At 41.2% G+C, this 27,624-nt stretch overlaps 3 protein-coding genes and 7 non-coding genes across 10 annotated transcripts in view; 8 read left to right on the forward strand and 2 right to left on the reverse strand.

Annotated features, from left to right (window-relative positions):
* Nucleotides 1-27,624, reverse strand: part of LOC125715668 (uncharacterized) — a 416,660-nt gene that overhangs the window by 321,197 nt on the left and 67,839 nt on the right. The gene's annotated exons all lie outside the window — the stretch shown is intronic.
* Nucleotides 9,025-13,616, forward strand: LOC125719060 (uncharacterized). The gene is made up of 9 exons (XM_048993510.1): nucleotides 9,025-9,250; nucleotides 9,613-9,715; nucleotides 9,928-10,027; nucleotides 10,116-10,168; nucleotides 10,424-10,508; nucleotides 11,635-11,689; nucleotides 12,904-13,094; nucleotides 13,237-13,366; nucleotides 13,454-13,616. The coding sequence occupies exons 1-9, from the start codon at nucleotides 9,228-9,230 to the stop codon at nucleotides 13,614-13,616; spliced, it is 903 nt and encodes a 300-aa protein (XP_048849467.1). The 5' UTR covers nucleotides 9,025-9,227.
* On the reverse strand, nucleotides 15,140-17,624 carry LOC125719067 (uncharacterized). Its single transcript, XM_048993524.1, has 5 exons — nucleotides 16,757-17,624; nucleotides 16,431-16,527; nucleotides 15,863-15,964; nucleotides 15,505-15,680; nucleotides 15,140-15,245 (listed from the first exon to the last, which is right to left on the reverse strand). The coding sequence occupies exons 1-5, from the start codon at nucleotides 17,341-17,343 to the stop codon at nucleotides 15,140-15,142; spliced, it is 1,068 nt and encodes a 355-aa protein (XP_048849481.1). The 5' UTR covers nucleotides 17,344-17,624.
* On the forward strand, nucleotides 19,755-19,873 carry LOC125731093 (5S ribosomal RNA). The gene has a single exon (XR_007391380.1). It is a non-coding gene; the product is annotated as a 5S ribosomal RNA (ribosomal RNA).
* LOC125734093 (5S ribosomal RNA) lies at nucleotides 20,953-21,071 on the forward strand. The gene has a single exon (XR_007393418.1). It is a non-coding gene; the product is annotated as a 5S ribosomal RNA (ribosomal RNA).
* On the forward strand, nucleotides 22,151-22,269 carry LOC125730456 (5S ribosomal RNA). Its single transcript, XR_007390784.1, has one exon. It is a non-coding gene; the product is annotated as a 5S ribosomal RNA (ribosomal RNA).
* LOC125730466 (5S ribosomal RNA) lies at nucleotides 23,347-23,465 on the forward strand. Its single transcript, XR_007390791.1, has one exon. It is a non-coding gene; the product is annotated as a 5S ribosomal RNA (ribosomal RNA).
* Nucleotides 24,541-24,659, forward strand: LOC125735586 (5S ribosomal RNA). Its single transcript, XR_007394880.1, has one exon. It is a non-coding gene; the product is annotated as a 5S ribosomal RNA (ribosomal RNA).
* Nucleotides 25,734-25,852, forward strand: LOC125736093 (5S ribosomal RNA). Its single transcript, XR_007395376.1, has one exon. It is a non-coding gene; the product is annotated as a 5S ribosomal RNA (ribosomal RNA).
* On the forward strand, nucleotides 26,929-27,047 carry LOC125732881 (5S ribosomal RNA). Its single transcript, XR_007392245.1, has one exon. It is a non-coding gene; the product is annotated as a 5S ribosomal RNA (ribosomal RNA).

Genomic DNA, 27,624 nt, shown 5'->3' on the forward strand with positions numbered 1-27,624 from the left:
ACGTGAACGAGGGGAGAAGGCCTGTGGGGTGGGGAGAATTTCTACAAGGCCTGGCTAGACTCAACATGCCTTGCACCCTCATACCTAACCAAGATGTTGGACGTCTCATAGAGTCGATCAAGAACAAGCCCCGCACCGAGGAGCGGCGTGACGGTACACCCCGAGATGGTCGGTCACCGTGAACCCCACGGAAATTCTTAAGACCCGACTGGCTTGTGTTTTAAAATGCTTTTGTACTTACTTAATTAAAACACTCAAACGTGATATTTTGTCTTTGTGTTTTTTTATTTGTCATGCACAATCTTTTTCAAAGCCTTACAACATCTCACCATCTGCATTTTGGTAAACATATTTTTCACACGATTGATATATTTAAATTTAGAAACAAAAGGAGAAACCATAGCATCGTTCTTTTTTAAATCATTGCTATAAAACGATAGAATTTTGCAAAAAGAAAAGCCTCTACAGCGGTTAATTAAATAAAAAATGCAATGTTGTCCACACGTCACACTGAGATCGCTTTGAAGCTGCTTCGCGTTGCAAACGAGACGGTCACAGTGCCTTGTCATAAAAGCGTTTATGGTCCTCGGAAAGCTGGGGTGATCAGGAGGATTTCCGTACGAGTCGAAAAACTCTGCGGTGCTGTCAGTACCGATGAAAAGCGCCAGCCAGTGTTCACCGGGTGCCCAACTCGGATGTGTGTTGACGATGAAGATTGCGGGTAATTTTTCAAGTTTTACAGCCTCCAGCTCGTCACAAGCCAACACCCCATAAAAATGTCTAGCAGTCCAGCGGTTTCTGCCAAGGATGTTGGATAGCTCCAATGTGTTCATGACTAGTAGTAATCGTACAATACATTTCTCCTTTGGTTAATCTCGATTATATTGTCGAATGATGCGTAAACTATCAATGTCGCAGTCCTGGCCAGCGGCTGTCGAAACCTCATCTCCAGGCGCATATTTCCGCTTTTAACCATGGAGAGATGCTGATTACATCCCTCGTCGGGTGACAAGTTAAAGGCGTACAAAGTGTAGCCATTTATGTACTCGTTTCTGTCAACAGCGAAAGGCTCGTTTTTCAAATGTCTCCCCGTAGCCAAAATCAAACTGTAATATTCACGGGCCACGTTTCCTCGGATAAAATCTGGTTGAAAGGGTTTAGAGGGATACTGCTGGCCATCTACGTAAAGCGCTACAAATTCAGCGTCGTAATGTTGAAAATTGAAGGGGTTTCGATCGTACGCACCCATAAAACCCATATTATCTACAATCCCGATAACTACGGTTTTAGGCAGCTGACCTAGAAACAAATTTTCTTGAGCGCAGACACGGCTACCCGCGGCCACGCTAAAAGTTTTCATACATACTCTCTCGATCGGGTATTTCGCGTTGGCTGTCAGCAATGCGCTCGCGTGCCCCAGTTTGACAGCCGTCGATACAGAAACTTTTTTAACAAAGAGGGATGCCGATACTATTTTGAGCGAGTACTGCTCAGCTGCATCACCGCTCATGAGGCAAAACTCATCTTTGTTTCGGACCATTTTAATTTTGACGTCGACCCCATTTAGCATTAGCCGCTCCTGAAAAAATATGTCAGAGTGTATTGGGCCCATCAAATCGAAAACGCTGCTTCTTGCCGAAAATGCGGCTCTTTTCTCTAGCCCCGCGTTAAGGCCTTGCGGGTCTGTCTCATTCATTCCTGTACTGCTGTCTTTGAAAAACAACCCGCAGGTAAACTGTCTGGAGAGCGTACCGACGCTATAATTAAGCAGGCACTCTATCATCGCTCTGTAAGGGTAAGTGTTGCTAGATTGGCTCACTAGCCGGTCACCCAGGGATACGTCCACTTGTGAGAAAATCGAGGCGATCGGGTAATTTATGACTCCCACATTTGCACCGGCGTCAATGTTTGTACCGTTAGCTCTTGTGATCCGACACCGGAGATGCAGTAGCGTGTTGTTGAGATCTAGGTAATCTTCCCCATTACCGGCGATAAAAAACTCCAGGGGGCCGTTATCAGTTAAGGCTGAGAGTGGTGGCACTTCCACGTATATATTCTTATCAATGCTTGCTTGCGTGTATGGTATCGCAAAAATATCCAATTCTGATTTCATACACTCTTCCGACATGTTGTGAATGAGGGCCATAGTTTTAGAAAATGTATCTTCTTCTCTGTGCTTTTTTGGCAACCTTCTTCTCGCGCTTCTTTTTGACTACTGTGACTCTCTTGGGTATTGCTTTGCGTTTTTTAGCGGTGGTAATTCGATCCCCAGGGGGTCTACGACGCTTGCCTCGAGCAAGCACCATGAGCCCCGAGCCCTCTTGTGGCTGTGTTGTCAATTGACCCGTCATGGCTCCTGTTACTACGTCTTTAACGATATTTTGGGCGGCCGATTTTAAATGCGGTTTCGCCATATTGAAAGTCCTTTTCAGAAATGGCACCGCCATTCTGAGGAGTCCTCGAAAAAGCCCTCCCAGACCCCCACCGTACATAACGGGGGCTCCATTGTATCCGGGTAGACCGTTACCCGCTTGGTTTCTGTAGTATTCCACATATCTATGTGGATCTGAAAAGCCGTCGGCGCTGTACATTATTGGGGGTAGTACTGCTTAACCGGTCTGAAATGCAGTTTTACGAGCGTTTTCCCGTATCGGAAGGGTATCGCCTTGTTCTGGTCAGACTTTAACTCGATGGCAATGTTATCAATGTGATTCTTGCAGAGCGATACGTAATGAATCCTGTCGTAAGATATTGTGACCATCGAGTTGTGTTCCCCCGCTATATGTACGCTCCGTAAAAGAGGCACGTGGCTGTCACCAACTCTTTGATGCTCGACAATGTCTGAATACACGTAAATCGTGTAAAAACCGGCGCTTATGTCGGCGGGGTACGGTGCCGCTGGTCTATCACCAATCTTCTGAAATACATCAGGCACAAACCCTAGCATCCGTGCAAGGTTACCTTTCGCTTTAAAGGCAACGTGCGGTGGTCCGATCATATACACTTTGTTTTTTATCACGCTATAGTCAAATTTTAGTTTTGACCCTCCTAGAACCGCATTCGTCTCACTGATTAGTTTTTCAATATCTCTGTAATATCCTGCCTTTAGCTTGTACTGTAGGGTCGACGGTATCGACATCCATCCTGTCACGTAAAATAAGGTGTCTTCTTCTTCTACCAGCGTATCCCATGTACGCGGGTAATGGATTTCGGCTAGGCCTACTTCCCATTTACCATTCAGTTCAATCGGCTTGGCTAGTTTTGTCGTGTAGCTTGATATGGTATTGTGTGGGAAAACATCCATAGACGCATTGCTTGGGAGCGTGACATAAAAGCCGCTTTCCTCCATGGCCGCTTTTGGTGGAACTGAACACTACAAACACGGCCCGTCGCACTTATATGTCAACTACTTGTTTAGCAGGAACCCAGCTGTTAAATTTGTCTGGCCATCCTTGCCATTTCACTAAAAACATTTTTTTACCACGCTGCGTTTTTTCCGCAACGATTTTCTCAACTTTGAAGTTTTTGTCTTTGTCTAGTCTGATCTTTTGTAGCTCTTCGGTGTAAAATGTCCCCTCTATGATTTCGCCGTCATAATCTTTTAACCTATACACCGGCGGTGCTCTAGGTAGATGTTCGGCGACGGTAAAGTACTCGTCCGTAAAAGTTTGCTCGTATCCTTTGGTGAATTTTCCCCGTGCTTTAGACACCCTGACCACATCTCCAATTTTAAACTTATAACGGTGCTTTTTAGATGTACTCGGCATCAAACCATAAATGTTGTTGAAGACATGGGCAGCATTCTGTGCATTTACCTCAACCGGTTTCATTTTAATGGTACTGTGGTGGGTGTTATTGTACGCTCTCGCTAGGTCTTGTACAATGTCCACATACCTTCTTGTATTATAAGCTGTAAAATAACGCCACATTCGTGTCTTTAATGTTCGGTTAAACCTTTCCACTACAGACGCTTTGACATCGTTACCAGTGGCGAAATGTATTATTCCATGTTTCTCGGTAAGCTTATGAAACGACGCGTTAAAAAACTCTGTCCCGTGGTCGGTTTGTAGCTTTTTAGGGGTCCTGCCTTCAGAGAGAATGTTTTCAAACACTTTCTTTACCTCTGCACCCGTCTTGCTTTTAAGACATCGAACCCATGCGTATTTTGATAGAATGTCTATACACGTTAACATGTATTTAAAATCGTCATTCTGTTCCGCGTAAGCCGACATGTCCACCAAGTCAGCTTGCCATTGAGAATCGATATTAGTCACAAAGACTCTGTTCCTTTTAAAGTTAAACCTGATCGGTTTATGTAATGTGTACGCATCTTCACCAGATAGCCATGTAGCAACTTGTTTCTTATTTATATTACACGCACCTTCTTCTTCATCTATCAGAGATCTGTATAATCTATCGGGGCCTCCAAAAGACCCAGGGTTTGATGGTGTATAATAGACACGTTTCAAGCGCTTGTCATCCATCGTGGACCTCTAGCAATAATGACAAAGTGTTTTTGAGTCAACTCATTTTATTTAGAACGCATGCAAAAATTGTCAGAAACACATAGTTCAGCGTTTACACATCAGCCTGGGGTTGTTTGTATGCGTGCAAAATACAGAATTCATTAAATGCGTCATCTATAGCCCCCTCGTAATCTGCCCCTTCACCTTCACGTTTCAACTCGCGCAATTTCTCCCGCACGTTTATTTCATCTTTAAGATCACACATGACTGCCTCAACAGCGCCCTGTACTTTCACTGGGGAGGGGTGGGGATTGAACACCGACACCGCTTTCGTGATGATGTGTTTAAACCATGGTCTATACAGCTTTTTGACCAACTTTTCAAAATTGTGAAAGAAGTAAAATGGCTCGGGGTCGTACAGGCACGTGTGCCGACGCTGGCTAGGATGCATCACAGAGCAACCTACACAGTCCTCCTTCAAGTCCTCCTCGATCACATGATCCAGAATGCAGGCAAGTGCCCCTTTGATAATTTTCATGGCAGAGTCAGTGATGCTCCCATCCACAACATCTTCAGACAATGACAGCGCAGCAAAACGCTCGCAGAGTTCGTCGATCGTCGGTGACGGGGACCGTGGTGCTCCCAAGAATACATGAGGGGTCGCCGCTGCAGCCTCAAACATCGATGACGGCCATTGCGCCCATGTTGGGCTCGAAGGGGGTGCCGATGAAAGGCACGGGTCGCCATACGGCCCCCATGATGCGGCCTGCTGAAGGTCAAAAGGCTCTGGTGAGTTGTCAAGTCGCAGCCCAAAAGTCGATTGCGGTATCGGTGGCAGCCGAGGACGGGTTTCAGCGTTGTTCAGCCGCAGTCCAAAAGTATTCTCTTTATCAGTGGCAGCGTGATCGTTTCAGGAGATGGCGGGATAGTCGAAGTTGTCTGTTTGCACGCCATTGCAAGCTGGGGAGTTGTGTCTCGTTGTCTTTGAGTGCTGGCTCACAGGAGCGATGGGTATTAATACGTTTTTCACCATGGTTAAGTACAGCCTTCTCTCATCTTATTGGTTGCTACTGCCACAAATGGGGAGGGGCTAATGATCCCCCCGTCGATCTCACTTTGTTCAAACTTTTTCTCGAGTTTTATACAGATACATTCTTTATACGAGAATATGCTGCACAGAGCCCCATGCTTGCGTTGTCTCCACGGCTTGCGGGGTGCCCATGTTGGGTTTAGCGGCACTAAGTCACGGTTATGGAGCGTCGCTGGTGTCATCAAACTCATGGCTGGTACTGTCTGTATGGGACAATTTGACAATTGCTCGCCATTTGACAGCTGCTTCACGCAACGAGCTGGCTCAATAAAGGAAATACTGTGTGGATCTACGCGCGTGCGCCACACAAGAGTGAGAGCATGCATTCGCTTAAACAAGAATTAACCGCGTTATTCTTTGATTATTGCTGTCGAAAATGCACAGACCGCTTTACTTTATTATTCACATTGGCAGAAAAGTGCTTCATTCCTTAAAAACATTACGGCTATAGGGGTTTTATTTGCTAAAACAGGCGCTCCGCCGGCGTCGCCATTTTGAAAGGGGAGGCGGCGTGGGTGCGCATGCGCCAAACGCCGGACTAGCGATCGTCCATTCCGACCCGCGTTGTTCAAACAGAATAGTCGCATGTGGCGGGTCTCCGGAGCGTTTCGTCCTATTTCTTCTAAAAGTTTGCCGCTTGCATGCTTTCTTCAACCTGGTAAATATAACTAAAGTCTTTCGTGTTGGTTAAATGTAATGAGTGATAGCTTCTTTTAAAACGACGGGCTTGTTTGTTGTTTTCGCTTGTTTAAATTTGCTCTTCTGCTGCTTCTTTCGGGCTCGTGGGAGTTTTACTTACTCAAAAACGTTCTGAGGGCAGAACGAAAGATGATTGGTTCAGAGAAATAACCAATCAAATCATAGAGGAGGCGGGTCTAAAGAAACGGAGGAGGCGGGACCAAGAAACTGAACGTTAGGTGGGAGTTTGAAAAAAATGTGTCGGCAGCATTATCGGTGAAGCGATCCGGCGCAAAAAAGAAAACTTTCGGAAGATTTTTCGCTGCACTTATTCCAAAGGTAAGATTGTTTAACATTTATTTGGTTAACAGAATTTATTTTGATAAACTAGTTTGAGGCAATGAGCATGTTGTTATTCTTTTGCTAAGAGCTGGTTTGCATTAGCTTAAAAAGTTAACGATGTAAATGCTGATAAAATTATGATTGCATGTGATGGATTACTTATATTTGCGTATTTTATAACCACTTATAAAACTATATTATATTATATTAACTGTCTAAAAGGAGATTTTTTTTTCCATTTTGCCAGCAGCCATGACTTGAGGTCAGGTTTGGTATTTTAACTGGCTATTTTTCTACATTAATACGATTTTTTGTTAGTGGTGTAGGGTTCTGAAGGTCCAAGGGAAGGAAGACTGTGTTGCAAGCAATATTTAGTATTAGTAATGTAGGGTAATGCTGCTGCCCTTGGGGCAGGAAAGCTGTGCTGTCAGCATTATTATTGCTAGTGGTTAGGATTAGTAACGCAGTAATGCTTCTGCCCTTGGGGCAGGAAAGCTCTGCTGTCAGCATTGTTATTGCAACTGGTTAGGATTAGTAATGCAGTAATGCTGCTGCCCTTGGGGCAAGAAAGCTCTAATGTCAGCACTATTATTGCTAGTGGTTAGGATTAGTAATGCAGTAATGCTGCTACCCTTGGGGCAGGAAAGCTCTGCTGTCAGCATTATTATTGCTAGTGCTTGGCATTAGAAATGCAGTAATGCTGCTGCCCTTGGGGCAGGAAAGCTCTAATGTCAGCACTATTATTGCTAGTGGTTAGGATTAGTAATGCAGTAATGCTGCTGCCCTTGGGGCAGGAAAGCTCTGCTGTCAGCATTATTATTGCTAGTGGTTAGGATTAGTAACGCAGTAATGCTGCTGCCCTTGGGGCAAGAAAGCTCTACTGTGAGCATTATTATTGCTAGTGCTTGGCATTAGAAATGCAGTAATGCTGCTGCCCTTGGGGCAGGAAAGCTCTGCTGTCAGCATTATTATTGCTAGTGGTTAGGATTACTAACGCAGTAATGCTGCTGCCCTTGGGGCAGGAAAGCTCTGCTGTCAGCATTGTTATTGCTAGTGGTTAGGATTAGTAACGCAGTAATGCTGCTGCCCTTGGGGCAGGAAAGCTCTGCTGTCAGCATTGTTATTGCTAGTGGTTAAGATTAGTAATGCAGTAATGCTGCTGCCCTTGGGGCAGGATAGCTCTGCTGTCAGCATTTTTATTGGTAGTCCTTGGCATTAGAAATGCAGTTTGTCTTTTAATTAAAATAAGTTTGTAATTACTTTTAAGGGATGTCATTCTTTTATGTTATTTGCATAACATGTAATATTTTAGTTACACAAACACAGTGATTTAACATGGAATGTTTGTACTTTGCCAATTTCTCCCTGTTTGTCTTTAAGCAATATTTCTACAGAGAAACATGAGTGGTAAGCATAAAACATTTTTGTGCCTATGCTTTTAATTGATATTACCTGAGACCTTCAGTTAAAATAATTGTTTAAAAAAACACATAAAAAGAGGCAGCTAAATGATTCATGTTACTAATGCAGTCTTACAGGCTATGCGGTCCAGGGGATTGCAAAGAAGACATGCCAAAATTGGATGCGTAGGACCCTACCCACTTCACATGGAAAGTTTTGAATCCCTTGTAGAGAGCAACAAAGTGTCTGATGAGGTAACATTTTCTATGTGTTTTAAAGTAAACATTTCTTTGTATGTCTGCAGATAAAGAATATAACAGTATAACAATACAAGCTACATTGGATAAAATTTTCAAAGAAATTCAAATTTTACACATCCAGAATTCTGCTCAAGTTTTTCATGTACTCCCTCATTTCACAGTTAATTATTTCTCATCAGAAACACTACTTTGAAAGCCCTACCCAAACTCACAACATTCTTATGTCAATACAGGTTTATTGGCACGATAGATGTGTTTTTACAGGATTAGGCCTGGGAACAGCTAAAGTTGCTTAGTGACCTTGTCAGTTGTTAAAACAGCTATATGAACACATTTGAATTTAGCTATTAGTATAGGTATTTCAGTGCTTTTTCTCTGACTCTTAATTTTCCTTTGTTCTTTGGCTGATGCCTCCACAGACCATGGATGCCTTGTTCCATCTGTTCAGCATGGTAATAGATTAACTAAACTACTTTGAACATTTTGACTTCCTTGACTAGGGTCATTCTACATGTGTGTGTTAACACAAATTGATCATGTGTCTTATTTTAAAATGACCTTAGGTATTTGGATATTGAATATACTCTGCCTAAATGTGAGATTCAGAGAGTTTCAATTTACTTGACTCTGTTCAATAAGTGAAGTTCGGAGCATTTAAGGGTTGTCTACCTAATTTCTGGTGTCTTTTGTAGAGGCGACCAGATGTTGTGGCAATTAACACCCATACCCTGACCCATATTCTGGAAGGGAACGCAAGAGCAAAGAGCCGTTATTTTATCAAGGCAAATTACCATGACAAAACTTTAATTGTTAGTACTTGCTAGTTACAGGTAGAACCAATACAACCAATATCAATATAGTTGTTAGTTTGCTAGGAAAAAACATACAAATTATTTGAATTATTTTATTTTCAATTTTTAAAATTTCAATTCTTTTTGTAGAAGAACATCTTTGAACATAAAAGGGAGGTTGTTGGTCCCTATTTGGAGCATGGGAATCATTGGACATTTTTTGTAAGTCACTCACACTAAACATTTTTGTAGTTTTTTACGTACTAGGTAAAACCGAGTGCTTCTTTCAGTACTGATGTACCATGATCTAAAAGTATTTCTAAAAATATTGCCTCCCAGAGCTGTTGACATAGAATCAAATATTTATTTTAATTTTTTGTTTTTTCTAGCATAGTAATATTGTGGACCGGAGTATAACGTACCTAAACTCACTAGGGGAACAGGATGAGCAGTACTCTAAAATAGAAAAGAATTGGAGGTAAAATATACTATATTTTGTGTATACTGTATATATAAGATTACTGATTTACATTTGCAGTTACATTCACATCATTTGACAGAGCAAATCTTCACCTGCATTTCAGTGCCTTTGCTGCATCAAAAGGCTACCTGGGGCCATGGAAAAGGATAAAGCGGGAACATACCCTTCAGACTGATAGTATTTCATGTGGCATTTTCACAGCTGTGGTAATTTTTTATTTTTTTGTTGTTGTTGTTATTAATTAGAAATAGATCTATGGCAAACTTTATGAATTTTAGATATAATAGTCTTTTACGGTTTTACTATGAATGCATATTTGGTTAAGGAACACATTCTAAGAACAGTTTAAGTGAGGCTAAACTAGAGTAATTTTGCTACTGTGATATTAAATGTATCATTCTGTTTGGGTCCCCATTAGTTTGCTGAGATCTTTCTAGAAGGCAAGGAGGAGTATCTTGCTTGCCCATCTGTAGAGCAAGAGAGGGAACGACTAGGGTTACTTCTTTTCAATTCACTTGGTAAGTATATTTATATTTAGAGTTTTTTATTGATTGTCCCATCTATAAAGAGTAATAATGGAGCAAATATGTTTCCTGTATTTTTTAGATAAGTCTGGTATTTGTGGTATCTGTCACCAGAGTGTGTCTGTGAAGAACAAGGCAAGTGACACAGATATTTTAATTTTTAATTAAATTTAATGTTACATGGTTTTAAATCTAAAAATAAAGAACCTAAACAGATGATGATTTAAATAAAATCCTTTAAATTCCAGTTTACTTCGTGCCTTTTAGGCTAATTTGCCATGTACAACTTGCTAATTGGGTAGTAAAATTGCATTTTAAAATACAATAAAAAAGCTCCTCTGAAATTGGATAACCTTGACTTTCCATGTCTTGTGCATATGATCGATCTAGGGAAGATGCTCTTCTTGTTTTGCAAATATTCATACAAAATGTCTACCTGGGAGTCAAGAGGACAGCAGGTGTCTTTTTTGCAAAGGTAGTGAATTTTGGGACTGAAAGTGTATTTATTAAATATGCTTTGAAAACTGAGCTTGTATGACAAAATCTGATTTGGCACACATCCATTACATCAATAAGCAATAATGGTTTCAAAATATAACTAAACCTCAAGTAAATGCCAATGCTAGCCTATGTCATTAACTTTACACATTTTTCCCCACAGGTGCCTTCACGATCACAATAGCATTCAGGCCTAAAACCATTGAGTTGTGCATTATGACAGTAGTGGTTGACACATGTACAGTTAAAGTAACACCTTCGGATGTTGCATTTTATAGCAGTAAGACTATTGTAAAATGCCACTAATAGACATTCTGTTAACGTTGATATTATTTCTAAAATTATTAATTCTGAGAGAAGACAGGTCAGGAGAAAGTCACCAAAACAATAGAGGAGTTGAGGCAGAAGACAGGTCAGGAGAAAGTCACCAAAACAACAGAGGAGTTGAGGCAGAAGACAGGTCAGGAGAAAGTCACCAAAACAACAGAGGAGTTGAGGCAGAAGACAGGTCAGGAGAAAGTCACCAAAACAGAGGAGTTGAGACAGAAGACAGGTCAGGAGAAAGTCACCAAAACAGAGGAGTTGAGGCAGAAGACAGTTCAGGAGAAAGTCACCAAAACAGAGGAGTTGAGACAGAAGACAGTTCAGGAGAAAGTCACCAAAACAGAGGAGTTGAGACAGAAGACAGGTCAGGAGAAAGTCACCAAAACAACAGAGGAGTTGAGACAGAAGACAGGTCAGGAGAAAGTCACCAAAACAACAGAGGAGTTGAGGCAGAAGACAGGTCAGGAGAAAGTCACCAAAACAACAGAGGAGTTGAGACAGAAGACAGGTCAGGAGAAAGTCACCAAAACAACAGAGGAGTTGAGACAGAAGACAGTTCAGGAGAAAGTCACCAAAATAAAGACAATGCTGGACAAAGCCAAGAAGATCAAAGAGGTAAAAGAAGTGTGTGTGTGTGTGTGTGTGTGTGTGTGTGTGTGTGTGTGTGTGTGTGTGTGTGTGTGTGTATATATATATATTATGTATGTATGTATGTATGTATGTATAGGTACTTTAACTTTATTGGTACTTTAACCTTTTTTGGTCCTCCACCCTTACAGGGGGATTTCTGGTGGAAAGTGCTCTAAAAGTTTCAGACTTTCACCAAGCGAAGAGGTAAAGACTATGATCTCATAAAATGTTGTTGTTTTGTATAATAGCAAATTATGATATAGATCAGTTTCATTATATTTTAAAAAATCATTGTACAAGAGAGATGGAGGGTGAGGCGCCTTTAAGACTTTCCGTCCACTAAAGCAGGTCACGCGATCTCTCGGCAAATCGGAGCGCGGAGCTTCAGAGCTGTGAACTACACTAAACAACCCAGACGTGCTGGTTTCTGAAGATTTATTTTATTTAGTTTATTTAGTTGTGAAGTCTTCCTTAATTCCCCATGTGTCTAACTTGATATGAAATAAGTTTCCGATATCTAACTTGTTTCCGTTAGTTAGTTATAGAAAGAAAGCACATTTAGTTTCTCACTTGCCACAGAGTCGTGAAGTAATTGTGTATTGACGGCCGTATTGCCGTGTTACAGTATATTAGGTTACAATCTCTGTAATTGTGTTAGGAGTAAGCAGCAGTAAAGTTTATTATTTGTTGGTAATTTGTGATTCTTAGTGCACAGGCTGTACTTTAAAGGGGAAAGTCCCTTTAAGTATTTATATTGTTTGTTTCAGACCACACATATCCAACAGTATACAGGCCGGTGCCGAGTCATACCTTAAGTTTTATGGAAGTTAATAAATCCTCACCAAAGAGCAAGCATCTGTCGTGCCCTGTCCTAAGTGTTCTTATCGACACCCCATGGCGACAACAAACTCCACCTGAACTAGTGCAGAGCCTCACCTACAATCATACTATCATAGCCATTCTTACATAACATCTACAGTGGGGGAAATAATTATTTGATCCACTGCTGAATTTAAGTTTCCTGACTTACAAAAAAACGAACAGTCTCTAGTTTATGAGGTAGTTTCATTTTTATGGAGACAGAATATCAACCAAAAATCAAGAAAAAACATGTTACATAAAAGTTATAAATTGATTTTCATGCCATTGACTGAAAAGTTTTTGATCCTCTACAACCCAGCCAGACTTCTGGCTCCCACAGACTGGCTGTGTGGCCATCTTGCACACAGATTACAATCTATCAGTTACAGATACTCCTGATTTTCAGTTTATATTCTGTCTCTCTCCATTATATTATATCCAAATAATTAATTAAATAAATAGTGTTTAACAAATAATTATTTCCCCTACTGTATGTATTCAAAGAAGGGCTTTTTAAGTTATTTTTATTAATGATTCATTGTACGTTGATATTTCAGATATCAGGTCACTTCAGAAGAACTACGGAGGAGATGCTCTCCACCAGAGAGCTACTCTGTGAACACTGTGGTGGCTTATCTGCGGAAGGCCAAAGGACAAAAAAAAAAAATTGAAGAGAAGTTGACAGAGATGGAGGTGAAGCCATCAAAGCGCACAAAGTTGACTTCACAGTGTTCCAAACTTTGTGAAGGTAATAATGGAATGGGAGAATAAAGGGTACCAAATCTTTGTCCTGTATCACAAAACTGTTACAAAACCCATAATATTGTTACAATTATTTATTTTTTACATTTTATATGAAGTTTCACATTATTACAAATTACTGTGTGTAGATGAATGCAGTGATCTGGCTGGGGATATAATGTACCTGGCAGCAAAATTCATCCCAAAGGAAAAAGTGGGTCAAGCCTTGTTGGAGGATGGGAATGTCCATGCGGCCATGGCCAAAACAGAAGACTGCAGGTCATTAATTAATTAATACACTTAAAGGTAACAGAATAATACAATTTAACTGGAAAGCTAAATAACTGATGGTCTTTTCAATTGTAGGAAGACACTGGAAGCTGTGAAGAATACTTTAGAAAGTAACTGGGAAACATTTGACCTGGCTACACATGGTCTTGGGCCTGCAGTTATGAAAGGCACTTTTGCTTTAATTGATTCTTGTCTTAAAGAGAAAATGAGAGCACTGAAATCAAGACTCCAAAAATGAGTCATTTTTTTTCTTGCCATTTTATGTTCATTGTGTTCAGCTGAATTAAAAAAGTAATATGTGCAATACAAATAAAAACAAAGTATTTCAAGGTTTATTTTGGCCTGCTTACATTTATTCATTGTTTAAAACATCACCATGCTTACTTAGTGTTACCTGTTATACAATTGTTTTTCCTAGGTCTGCAAAACATATTCATAATTAGTTGAACTCATTTACAAATCATTTACACAGCTTATATCTAAACTAAAAAGAAATACAAATTTAAGTTTACAATGAAAACTGTTCAATTTCACATTTCAACTACACATTCATATTCTAGTGCATGCAGATTATAAACAAATAAGAAGCAAGTGGTTTATAAATTTATAGATTTAAGATTTGTATCAGAAGTTTTACATTTTACATGCCATGTATGATGCCAAGGAAGAATTCTAAAACATTACAATGGTGTTCTTACTACTGTATTAATCTAATTTATGCTTTGTGTAGATCTCAAAAGTACTGGAGAATGTAGTTTTCATGTATGTGCACCACTCACTGTAAAGTACTCACAAAGCACATTAATATTCAAAGCACCTAAAATTATTGAATTTTTTTTAAAGAATTCTAATAATGAATGATTTGTCAGTTTATTTTTGCCGCATTTTCCTTCTTTTTCGCCTAGTAGGGTAATTCATGGTGAGTACATGTTTCGCCTTTTTTAACCGTTGGCGATAGGCGTGCAGTACAGTTATTTTTCTTTTTCTTGACCGAATATTAAAACGTGAAAAAACTAGTTTGTATGCCCTCTCTACCATCTTGTAAAGCTCCTTATTTTCAGTGTACTTCTCTGATTGGCTCCATTCCATGAGGTCTGTTAACATGGAGTTCAGGTCAGCTTTTGGCTTTATGTTTGTTTTCTGGCAATCTGATTGATTAGAGATTACCTCACAAGGTGTCAGTGGAGGATAAAGGATGCTGTGAACCAAAATACAGACACATGTTTCATTATGACTATTTACTATACATGTACAGAATTTTGGACTTTTGTGATTTATAGTTCCTACACTCCCATCACTGTAAAAGACTGTGAGGTTTTCATCATCTGAGTTATAGGAGTGACAATCAATGATTTTTTTAGCAAGAGCACTCCTGATGTCTTGAATAACTAGTCCTTGTTGCTGTGCAACTGTTCTTGAGAAAACAATATGTTTACAAAGAGAACCACTTTTGGATGTTCTGCAGTCACATTTGACCATCACCAAATCAACTGAGTGAGGCTGAGAGCTTGTATGAGATGGAACAAAACATATTCCCTCTTCATTAAATTTAACATTTGAATCCAACCCCATCTCAATCATAGACTTGACAGCATTGGAGAAGTTGTCAGCATCTACTCCCTTGATTCGTCCGCTTTCTGCCAGGTCATCCATGTAACTTACAATTACAAGCAATCAGTCAGTAGAAATAGTCATAGTATCAAGAAATAATTTATAATGACATTAAAAATTAGCATGAATTATAAATTTGGATTTGTAAATTTACCAGTAATATTTGTGAACATCACCACAGAGCAGTTTAAGGAGTTGGTCAATCCGTCTGTTGGTGTTCCCTTTCAGGAACTGATATTTCATCGTGAGGAAGAATCTATGTGAGAAAGATTTCTTGTCAGTCAATATATTAAAAATTATTGTTTTAAGGGATTTTTGATATGTTAGGTTTTTGCAGAAAGTTTGCAGTTTTGACTTTTTTGTTACAGAAGACATGCAGTACGTATTTACAAAAAATGTATACCTATACTTAGCACTGCAAATATATACATTAGCATAAGTATACATTTACAAAAAAACATGCCTAACAAAATTCACACTAACAGTTTTTGATAATCATATAAAAGGTCCTATACCTCTCTGCTTTGTTGTTGGTTTCACTGTTTTCATGATTGAATGACCTGCCAAAATTAGACCACAGCTCTCCACAGGAAATCCACTGATTCTTCAGGTAAGTAGATACGTGTTTACTTCCAAGGTAGGAATCCAGCTCTTTACATTTTGTGGCAGACGTGTTGTCAAACTCATCTTCCTGAGGAGGAACACAAACACTTTATTTTTTAATTTATTTTTTTACTTTACAATAGTTTGAAAAGCAGAAGCTGAAGCACTTGGGAGTAAAAGAATCTATGTTGAAGACTAACATTTGACAAAGCTTCAACTAAATAGAAAAACAATTGTTTGACAGTATTGTGAAACGTGAAAAAGACTTACTGTTAAACACATCTTCATTGACACCATTGCTTGAATCACCATGTTTCTCTTGACCACTGGCAGGTTTCCTCCATCTCGTTTCACCAACCACCTATGCACAGCCTACATTTAAAAGGAAATAAAAATTGAGTGTTTCGTGAATTATTGTCACATGGTGCGAGCAGGCAAGGGAGTCGAGAGCAGCCAGATTGACGGAGGAATGGGGTTTATTAGGGTCGAACAGACAGGACTGATACTCACACGGGATTGACGATACAGATCTAGGGGAAACTAACAGATGCGGACTACTGTAAATACACAAGACAAGCTGAGTTTAACGAGCAACAGGTGAGAACAATCAGGCAGGAACACGAGGTAACGAGGTGGGCGTGGCACACACGAGGATCGGACGGAGCTGGGCGTGACATATTTTAACTCAGATTTTAGAATAGACAGATACTGTTGTTTACAAGGGATCTGTGACTTATTAGCAAGAATTACATACATTGTAATACATTACTATTTTTGCAGTGGCTTCAAAAGTCAATTAAAAAGGATTTACATTTGCCTGAACGATTCTGAGCTTTACCTGCAGCACGTGAAACCAGCAAACAAGGACCTTTGCTGATGGAAATATCTCTCTTACTGCATTTAGCTCTTTTAGGTCTCTGTCAATCATCACTGACCTATGCAGAAATAAAAGAGAATATGCATGAAAATAATGACTGTGTTTTGCTAAACAATATAGAGGACAAAAGGGCTCCTGTCTTATTTTCAAAAGTTTTACAGCCCCTGCCCACTATTAGAATTTGAATAAGCTATTTTTAAAATTTCAGGAAAATACTATTTTCTGTGACATGGCCTATTTAAAGTCAAATGTTCATCTCAAAAGTAGCTTAAGTACACTTTACAGACCGAGGAAGAAAGCCAGGATTAGAAATAGAAAGTTTTTGCAGGCAGAGAGAGAGTGTAGATGTTGATTCCTGACTGATAATGAAGTATGCAAATGGGTATCCTCTTCCAATCCTGCTTCTCAGAAGCAATGCATAAAATGCATAGCCATATGAGGTCATGCCTTTGTAGGTGGCATCCATAAACATCATGGGATGTGGATGTTCTTTAAGTAGTTGTTTTTGCCAGGATGTCTGTACTACAATAATCAGTGGTTGGTCATCACTTAATGGCTGATAAAAACAAATGTTCTCCTTTAGCTCTGATGTGCATAGTTTGTCCACACTGATACTGTCTTTCACATCAGGAAAAATGAGAGCATTTATGCTCTTCTTGGTCATCCTAATATCCTCTGGTGTAACATAGTATCGACGATTGCATCTATCTGTATGTCCATGGCGCTGTGCCCAATCGACACTCTTCAAAAGTGTTTCTGAGACCGATAGTCCTTGCTCAAGCCACATATCTATAAAAGCCAGTAGTTCTGGGTCAACACGGTTTTTTACACCCTCTTCTTGAATGTTAATATCATGTCCACTGTGTTTCAGCATTTTGTGCACAATAGCACCTGTAAATCCAGCATCCTTGATTATACTGAAAGACACATAGGCCCTGCAAGAATTAGCCCTGGTTTTGTTTGGTTCTCCTTTGCTATATCCTGTTGCTTTGTTTGATCGCTCACATGCGTAATAGTAATAGTTCTTGCGAGGACAGACATGAGATGTAAAATAGCTGTGAGTTTCCTCTTCTAGCTTCTTGATATAGGAATGTATGAAATCCTCCTCCTCCTCTTCAAAAACAACAACTTCTTGGATGACCTCAGGATCTTTAACCTTCTTCATTCTTCGTCTGACACCTTCAATCCAAATGTTCTCAATTTTCTGAAAAAGTAAACAAAAATTATGATTGTATTCTACCATATTCTCAAAACAATCTTTTTAAGTTAAAAATACACAAAAAATGGACAGTATCTTTGATACTAAGTCCAGGGTATTACTAAGCAAGGGAAACAGCATTACTAATGCCAAGGACTAGCAATAAAAATGCTGACAGCAGAGCTTTCCTGCCCCAAGGGCAGCAGCATTACTGCTTTACTAATCCTAACCACTAGCAATAAAAATGCTGACAGCACAGTTTTCCTGCCCCAAGGGCAGCAGCATTACTGCATTACTAATCCTAACCACTAGCAATAATAGTGCTGACATTAGAGCTTTCCTGCCCCAAGGGCAGCAGCATTACTGCATTACTAATCTTAACCACTAGCAATAACAATGCTGACAGCAGAGCTTTCCTGCCCCAAGGGCAGCAGCATTACTGCATTACTAATCTTAACCACTAGCAATAACAATGCTGACAGCAGAGCTTTCCTGCCCCAAGGGCAGCAGCATTACTGCGTTACTAATCCTAACCACTAGCAATAAAAATGCTGACAGCACAGTTTTCCTGCCCCAAGGGCAGCAGCATTACTGCATTACTAATCCTAACCACTAGCAATAATAGTGCTGACATTAGAGCTTTCCTGCCCCAAGGGCAGCAGCATTACTGCATTTCTAATGCCAAGGACTAGCAATAAAAATGCTGACAGCAGAGCTTTCCTGCCCCAAGGGCAGCAGCATTACTGCATTACTAATCTTAACCACTAGCAATAACAATGCTGACAGCAGAGCTTTCCTGCCCCAAGGGCAGCAGCATTACTGCGTTACTAATCCTAACCACTAGCAATAATAATGCTGACAGCAGAGCTTTCCTGCCCCAAGGGTAGCAGCATTACTGCGTTACTAATCCTAACCACTAGCAATAATAATGCTGACAGCACAGCTTTCCTGCCCCAAGGGTAGCAGCATTACCCTACATTACTAATACTAAATATTGCTTGCAACACAGTCTCCCTTCCCTTGGACCTTCAGAACCCTACACCACTAACAAAAAATCGTATTAATGTAGAAAAATAGCCAGTTAAAATACCAAACCTGACCACAAGTCATGGCTGCTGGCAAAATGGAAAAAAAATCTCCTTTTAGACAGTTAATATAATATAATATAGTTTTATAAGTGGTTATAAAATACGCAAATATAAGTAATCCATCACATGCAATCATCATTTTATCAGCATTTACATCGTTAACTTTTTAAGCTAATGCAAACCAGCTCTTAGCAAAAGAATAACAACATGCTCATTGCCTCAAACTAGTTTATCAAAATAAATTCTGTTAACCAAATAAATGTTAAACAATCTTACCTTTGGAATAAGTGCAGCGAAAAATCTTCCGAAAGTCTTCTTTTTTGCGCCGGATCGCTTCACCGATAATGCTGCCGACACATTTTTTTCAAACTCCCGCCTAACGTTCAGTTTCTTGGTCCCGCCTCCTCCGTTTCTTTAGACCCGCCTCCTCTATGATTTGATTGGTTATTTCTCTGAACCAATCATCTTTCGTTCTGCCCTCAGAACGTTTTTGAGTAAGTAAAACTCCCACGAGCTTCTTTCGGGCATGTTTGTTTAAATTCACCCTGCCTTTCTTTTAAAATAACACTAAAGTTTTCCTTCTTTTGGGGCTTTCTTCTTTAAAACATTTGGGTACTTTCTTTTAAAATACGCCGCGGCGCTTACTAACAACCCGCGGCCGGACGGACGCCCCCGCTGAACGTGTATGCGCTAGCTTGCCTTCATCCTGCTCTGTTTTATTATTCTTTAAAAACGTAATACAAAAAGCACATTAATAAAATACATGTAATGTATTTTTATTCTATTAAAGTTTAATCTCCCAAACCCCCCTATCGGCAACACGTGGCATAAGCATGTATTGATACCATATATGGGCATAAACTCTCGACCAATCAGAATCAAGGATACGCTACTTCCTCTTATGACGTCAGAAGCGGAGAATTAAGCTCCGCCCAAGGTACCACCTAATATATATATGAGGCGTGTAATGCAAAAGGGCTGTTTTTGGTAGCATCTCTCGCTTACGGCCATACCACCCTGAACACGCCCGATCTCGTCTGATCTCGGAAGCCAAGCAGGGTAGGGTCTTCTTAGTTCTTGGATGGGAGACCTCCTGGGAATACCAGGTGCTGTAAGCTTTTCTCACTTTTACTTTATACAGGGGGCGCTCCACTTCACGATTAATTTAAATCTATCACTCCCCTTCCATTTTACTATTTTATATATATATATTTTTTTCTCTCATTCATAAAGGCAGCTTTTACACACCGTTTTACTCTAAATACTTCCTGGTAATTCTAGGTGCTGTAAGCTGTTCGTGCCTTTATTCCACCAGGGCGCGATCTTCTCACAAACTTGAAGACTGTCACTCCCCATTCACGTTTTACAACTTATTGTTAATGATAAAGAGACAGCTTTTTACACACAGTTTTAAACAAAGTACTGATATTATTCCTCTTCAACTGACCGCTTTGTTTTCTATGCAAAAACCACTTCGCCACAGAAGACTCGATATTATTGGCATAGCAAGTTCTGCTCTTCTCCTTTCAAAACTTGCTAAAAGTTGTATTTAAAAGAACAGATTGGCCGGGGTAATTCACACCCTTCAATGCCAGCTTAATGTTTAGGTTAGTGGGAATCACAGAGGAATTAGGGATGGAAACTTCTTTGCTGGTGGTAGAAGCGGTCTGGTGAATTTTTAGAGAGAAGAGGCCGTCGATGTTTGAATGTAGAAAATTGTTCTGGCTGCAGCCTGCAGTATGGACTTGTTGGTGTGTGTAGCTCCCAGTGTTCTGACAGCGCGACGTTTTGGGGAAGCATGTGATTCAGCAGCTACCAGTGGGCTTCGTGCGGCGGAGATTTTGTGGCTGTTAGCGGAGTTGATAACAGAGGGTCGTTAAGAGAAGCCTGCATGCAGTAGGCAAAGGAGTAATGTTTGCCGGCGGGGGGACGTGCGGCGATTAACCTGTGCGGTAGTGAAAAGGAGTTAAAAAGAAGGAAGTGTGCGGATGCGGAAAGAATGGAATAATTGTGGTAGGCTGCCGGCTGAGTAGTTTGGTGAATGTTTGGTGTGGGTCCGGCGCTGCCGATTGGATGGTGGGGCTGCAGTGTGAGTCAGATAAAAAAAAAAAAAAAGAACATTAGTAGGATCCAATGGGACCAACTGGCATGTATAGAGGCGTGTAATGCAAAAGGGCTGTTTTTGGTAGCATCTCTCGCTTACGGCCATACCACCCTGAACACGCCCGATCTCGTCTGATCTCGGAAGCCAAGCAGGGTAGGGTCTGGTTGGTACTTGGATGGGAGACCTCCTGGGAATACCAGGTGCTGTAAGCTTTTCTCACTTTTACTTTATACAGGGGGCGCTCCACTTCACGATTAATTTAAATCTATCACTCCCCTTCCATTTTACTATTTTATATATATATATATATTTTTCTCTCATTCATAAAGGCAGCTTTTACACACCGTTTTACTCTAAATACTTCCTGGTAATTCTAGGTGCTGTAAGCTGTTCGTGCCTTTATTCCACCAGGGCGCGATCTTCTCACAAACTTGAAGACTGTCACTCCCCATTCACGTTTTACAACTTATTGTTAATGATAAAGAGACAGCTTTTTACACACAGTTTTAAACAAAGTACTGATATTATTCCTCTTCAACTGACCGCTTTGTTTTCTATGCAAAAACCACTTCGCCACAGAAGACTCGATATTATTGGCATAGCAAGTTCTGCTCTTCTCCTTTCAAAACTTGCTAAAAGCTGTATTTAAAAGAACAGATTGGCCGGGGTAATTCACACCCTTCAATGCCAGCTTAATGTTTAGGTTAGTGGGAATCACAGAGGAATTAGGGATGGAAACTTCTTTGCTGGTGGTAGAAGCGGTCTGGTGAATTTTTAGAGAGAAGAGGCCGTCGATGTTTGAATGTAGAAAATTGTTCTGGCTGCAGCCTGCAGTATGGACTTGTTGGTGTGTGTAGCTCCCAGTGTTCTGACAGCGCGACGTTTTGGGGAAGCATGTGATTCAGCAGCTACCAGTGGGCTTCGTGCGGCGGAGATTTTGTGGCTGTTAGCGGAGTTGATAACAGAGGGTCGTTAAGAGAAGCCTGCATGCAGTAGGCAAAGGAGTAATGTTTGCCGGCGGGGGACGTGCGGCGATTAACCTGTGCGGTAGTGAAAAGGAGTTAAAAAGAAGGAAGTGTGCGGATGCGGAAAGAATGGAATAATTGTGGTAGGCTGCCGGCTGAGTAGTTTGGTGAATGTTTGGTGTGGGTCCGGCGCTGCCGATTGGATGGTGGGGCTGCAGTGTGAGTCAGATAAAAAAAAAAAAAAGAACATTAGTAGGATCCAATGGGACCAACTGGCATGTATAGAGGCGTGTAATGCAAAAGGGCTGTTTTTGGTAGCATCTCTCGCTTACGGCCATACCACCCTGAACACGCCCGATCTCGTCTGATCTCAGAAGCCAAGCAGGCTAGGGTCTGGTTGGTACTTGGATGGGAGACCTCCTGGGAATACCAGGTGCTGTAAGCTTTTCTCACTTTTACTTTATACAGGGGGCGCTCCACTTCACGATTAATTTAAATCTATCACTCCCCTTCCATTTTACTATTTTATATATATATATATTTTTCTCTCATTCATAAAGGCAGCTTTTACACACCGTTTTACTCTAAATACTTCCTGGTAATTCTAGGTGCTGTAAGCTGTTCGTGCCTTTATTCCACCAGGGCGCGATCTTCTCACAAACTTGAAGACTGTCACTCCCCATTCACGTTTTACAACTCATTGTTAATGATAAAGAGACAGCTTTTTACACACAGTTTTAAACAAAGTACTGATATTATTCCTCTTCAACTGACCGCTTTGTTTTCTATGCAAAAACCACTTCGCCACAGAAGACTCGATATTATTGGCATAGCAAGTTCTGCTCTTCTCCTTTCAAAACTTGCTAAAAGCTGTATTTAAAAGAACAGATTGGCCGGGGTAATTCACACCCTTCAATGCCAGCTTAATGTTTAGGTTAGTGGGAATCACAGAGGAATTAGGGATGGAAACTTCTTTGCTGGTGGTAGAAGCGGTCTGGTGAATTTTTAGAGAGAAGAGGCCGTCGATGTTTGAATGTAGAAAATTGTTCTGGCTGCAGCCTGCAGTATGGACTTGTTGGTGTGTGTAGCTCCCAGTGTTCTGACAGCGCGACGTTTTGGGGAAGCATGTGATTCAGCAGCTACCAGTGGGCTTCGTGCGGCGGAGATTTTGTGGCTGTTAGCGGAGTTGATAACAGAGGGTCGTTAAGAGAAGCCTGCATGCAGTAGGCAAAGGAGTAATGTTTGCCGGCGGGGGACGTGCGGCGATTAACCTGTGCGGTAGTGAAAAGGAGTTAAAAAGAAGGAAGTGTGCGGATGCGGAAAGAATGGAATAATTGTGGTAGGCTGCCGGCTGAGTAGTTTGGTGAATGTTTGGTGTGGGTCCGGCGCTGCCGATTGGATGGTGGGGCTGCAGTGTGAGTCAGATAAAAAAAAAAAAAAGAACATTAGTAGGATCCAATGGGACCAACTGGCATGTATAGAGGCGTGTAATGCAAAAGGGCTGTTTTTGGTAGCATCTCTCGCTTACGGCCATACCACCCTGAACACGCCCGATCTCGTCTGATCTCAGAAGCCAAGCAGGCTAGGGTCTGGTTGGTACTTGGATGGGAGACCTCCTGGGAATACCAGGTGCTGTAAGCTTTTCTCACTTTTACTTTATACAGGGGGCGCTCCACTTCACGATTAATTTAAATCTATCACTCCCCTTCCATTTTACTATTTTATATATATATATATTTTTCTCTCATTCATAAAGGCAGCTTTTACACACCGTTTTACTCTAAATACTTCCTGGTAATTCTAGGTGCTGTAAGCTGTTCGTGCCTTTATTCCACCAGGGCGCGATCTTCTCACAAACTTGAAGACTGTCACTCCCCATTCACGTTTTACAACTCATTGTTAATGATAAAGAGACAGCTTTTTACACACAGTTTTAAACAAAGTACTGATATTATTCCTCTTCAACTGACCGCTTTGTTTTCTATGCAAAAACCACTTCGCCACAGAAGACTCGATATTATTGGCATAGCAAGTTCTGCTCTTCTCCTTTCAAAACTTGCTAAAAGCTGTATTTAAAAGAACAGATTGGCCGGGGTAATTCACACCCTTCAATGCCAGCTTAATGTTTAGGTTAGTGGGAATCACAGAGGAATTAGGGATGGAAACTTCTTTGCTGGTGGTAGAAGCGGTCTGGTGAATTTTTAGAGAGAAGAGGCCGTCGATGTTTGAATGTAGAAAATTGTTCTGGCTGCAGCCTGCAGTATGGACTTGTTGGTGTGTGTAGCTCCCAGTGTTCTGACAGCGCGACGTTTTGGGGAAGCATGTGATTCAGCAGCTACCAGTGGGCTTCGTGCGGCGGAGATTTTGTGGCTGTTAGCGGAGTTGATAACAGAGGGTCGTTAAGAGAAGCCTGCATGCAGTAGGCAAAGGAGTAATGTTTGCCGGCGGGGGACGTGCGGCGATTAACCTGTGCGGTAGTGAAAAGGAGTTAAAAAGAAGGAAGTGTGCGGATGCGGAAAGAATGGAATAATTGTGGTAGGCTGCCGGCTGAGTAGTTTGGTGAATGTTTGGTGTGGGTCCGGCGCTGCCGATTGGATGGTGGGGCTGCAGTGTGAGTCAGATAAAAAAAAAAAAAACCAGGAGTAGGATCCAATGGGACTAACTGGCTTGTATAGACGCGTGTAATGCAAAAGGGCTGTTTTTGGTAGCATCTCTCGCTTACGGCCATACCACCCTGAACACGCCCGATCTCGTCTGATCTTGGAAGCTAAGCAGGGTAGAGTCTGGTTAGTACTTGGATGGGAGACCACCTGGGAATACCAGGTGCTGTAAGCTTTTCTCACTTTTACTTTATACAGGGGGCGCTCCACTTCACGATTAATTTAAATCTATCACTCCCCTTCCATTTTACTATTTTATATATATATATTTTTTTATCTCTCATTCATAAAGGCAGCTTTTAGAAACCGTTTTACTCTAAATACTTCCTGGTAATTCTAGGTGCTGTAAGCTGTTCGTGCCTTTATTCCACCAGGGCGCGATCTTCTCACAAACTTGAAGACTGTCACTCCCCATTCACGTTTTACAACTTATTGTTAATGATAAAGAGACAGCTTTTTACACACAGTTTTAAACAAAGTACTGATATTATTCCTCTTCAACTGACCGCTTTGTTTTCTATGCAAAAACCACTTCGCCACAGAAGACTCGATATTATTGGCATAGCAAGTTCTGCTCTTCTCCTTTCAAAACTTACTAAAAGCTGTATTTAAAAGAACAGATTGGCCGGGGTAATTCACACCCTTCAATGCCAGCTTAATGTTTAGGTTAGTGGGAATCACAGAGGAATTAGGGATGGAAACTTCTTTGCTGGTGGTAGAAGCGGTCTGGTGAATTTTTAGAGAGAAGAGGCCGTCGATGTTTGAATGTAGAAAATTGTTCTGGCTGCAGCCTGCAGTATGGACTTGTTGGTGTGTGTAGCTCCCAGTGTTCTGACAGCGCGACGTTTTGGGGAAGCATGTGATTCAGCAGCTACCAGTGGGCTTCGTGCGGCGGAGATTTTCTGGCTGTTAGCGGAGTTGATAACAGAGGGTCGTTGAGAGAAGCCTGCATGCAGTAGGCAAAGGAGTAATGTTTGCCGGTGGGGACGTGCGGCGATTAACCTGTGCGGTAGTGAAAAGGAGTTAAAAAGAAGGAAGTGTGCGGATGCGGAAAGAATGGAATAATTGTGGTAGGCTGCCAGCTGAGTAGTTTGGTGAATGTTTGGTGTGGGTCCGGAGCTACCGATTGGATGGTGGGGCTGCAGTGTGAGTCAGATAAAAAAAAAAAACCAGGAGTAGGATCCAATGGGACTAACTGGCATGTATAGACGCGTGTAATGCAAAAGGGCTGTTTTTGGTAGCATCTCTCGCTTATGGCCATACCACCCTGAACACGCCCGATCTCGTCTGATCTTGGAAACTAAGCAGGGTAGGGTCTGGTTAGTACTTGGATGGGAGACCACCTGGGAATACCAGGTGCTGTAAGCTTTTCTCACTTTTACTTTATACAGGGGGCGCTCCACTTCACGATTAATTTAAATCTATCACTCCCCTTCCATTTTACTATTTTATATATATATATTTTTTTATCTCTCATTCATAAAGGCAGCTTTTAGAAACCGTTTTACTCTAAATACTTCCTGGTAATTCTAGGTGCTGTAAGCTGTTCGTGCCTTTATTCCACCAGGGCGCGATCTTCTCACAAACTTGAAGACTGTCACTCCCCATTCACATTTTACAACTTATTGTTAATGATAAAGAGACAGCTTTTTACACACAGTTTTAAACAAAGTACTGATATTATTCCTCTTCAACTGACCGCTTTGTTTTCTATGCAAAAACCACTTCGCCACAGAAGACTCGATATTATTGGCATAGCAAGTTCTGCTCTTCTCCTTTCAAAACTTACTAAAAGCTGTATTTAAAAGAACAGATTGGCCGGGGTAATTCACACCCTTCAATGCCAGCTTAATGTTTAGGTTAGTGGGAATCACAGAGGAATTAGGGATGGAAACTTCTTTGCTGGTGGTAGAAGCGGTCTGGTGAATTTTTAGAGAGAAAAGGCCGTCGATGTTTGAATGTAGAAAATTGTTCTGGCTGCAGCCTGCAGTATGGACTTGTTGGTGTGTGTAGCTCCCAGTGTTCTGACAGCGCGACGTTTTGGGGAAGCATGTGATTCAGCAGCTACCAGTGGGCTTCGTGCGGCGGAGATTTTGTGGCTGTTAGCGGAGTTGATAACAGAGGGTCGTTAAGAGAAGCCTGCATGCAGTAGGCAAAGGAGTAATGTTTGCCGGCGGGGGACGTGCGGCGATTAACCTGTGTGGTAGTGAAAAGGAGTTAAAAAGAAGGAAGTGTGCGGATGCGGAAAGAATGGAATAATTGTGGTAGGCTGCCGGCTGAGTAGTTTGGTGAATGTTTGGTGTGGGTCCGGCGCTGCCGATTGGATGGTGGGGCTGCAGTGTGAGTCAGATAAAAAAAAAAAGAACATTAGTAGGATCCAATGGGACCAACTGGCATGTATAGAGGCATGTAATGCAAAAGGGCTGTTTTTGGTAGCATCGCTCGCTTACGGCCATACCACCCTGAACACGCCCGATCTCGTCTGATCTCGGAAGCCAAGCAGGGTAGGGTCTGGTTAGTACTTGGATGGGAGACCTCCTGGGAATACCAGGTGCTGTAAGCTTTTCTCACTTTTACTTTATACAGGGGGCGCTCCACTTCACGATTAATTTAAATCTATCACTCCCCTTCCATTTTACTATTTTATATATATATATTTTTTTTTTCTCTCATTCATAAAGGCAGCTTTTAGAAACCGTTTTACTCTAAATACTTCCTGGTAATTCTAGGTGCTGTAAGCTGTTCGTGCCTTTATTCCACCAGGGCGCGATCTTCTCACAAACTTGAAGACTGTCACTCCCCATTCACGTTTTACAACTTATTGTTAATGATAAAGAGACAGCTTTTTACACACAGTTTTAAACAAAGTACTGATATTATTCCTCTTCAACTGACCGCTTTGTTTTCTATGCAAAAACCACTTCGCCACAGAAGACTCGATATTATTGGCATAGCAAGTTCTGCTCTTCTCCTTTCAAAACTTGCTAAAAGCTGTATTTAAAAGAACAGATTGGCCGGGGTAATTCACACCCTTCAATGCCAGCTTAATGTTTAGGTTAGTGGGAATCACAGAGGAATTAGGGATGGAAACTTCTTTGCTGGTGGTAGAAGCGGTCTGGTGAATTTTTAGAGAGAAGAGG

Source organism: Brienomyrus brachyistius, chromosome 2, assembly GCF_023856365.1.
Source record: "Brienomyrus brachyistius isolate T26 chromosome 2, BBRACH_0.4, whole genome shotgun sequence".
In the NCBI taxonomy this organism is placed as follows: Eukaryota; Metazoa; Chordata; class Actinopteri; order Osteoglossiformes; family Mormyridae; genus Brienomyrus; species Brienomyrus brachyistius.

Bases quoted from the DNA above. Each gene is read 5' to 3' on its own strand.
- LOC125719060 (XM_048993510.1), top strand. From the start codon at position 9,228: ATGGGAATCATTGGACATTTTTT. The intron at 10,028-10,115 runs GTAAGTATATTT...TGTATTTTTTAG, and splicing joins ACTTCTTTTCAATTCACTTG to ATAAGTCTGGTATTTGTGGT. The intron at 13,095-13,236 runs GTAATAATGGAA...TACTGTGTGTAG, and splicing joins GTGTTCCAAACTTTGTGAAG to ATGAATGCAGTGATCTGGCT.
- LOC125719067 (XM_048993524.1), bottom strand. From the start codon at position 17,343: ATGCTGAAACACAGTGGACATGATATTAACATTCAAGAAGAGGGTGTA. The intron at 15,681-15,862 runs GTAAGTCTTTTT...GTTCCTCCTCAG, and splicing joins CAATGAAGATGTGTTTAACA to GAAGATGAGTTTGACAACAC. The intron at 15,246-15,504 runs GTATAGGACCTT...TTTCTCACATAG, and splicing joins ACCAACAACAAAGCAGAGAG to ATTCTTCCTCACGATGAAAT.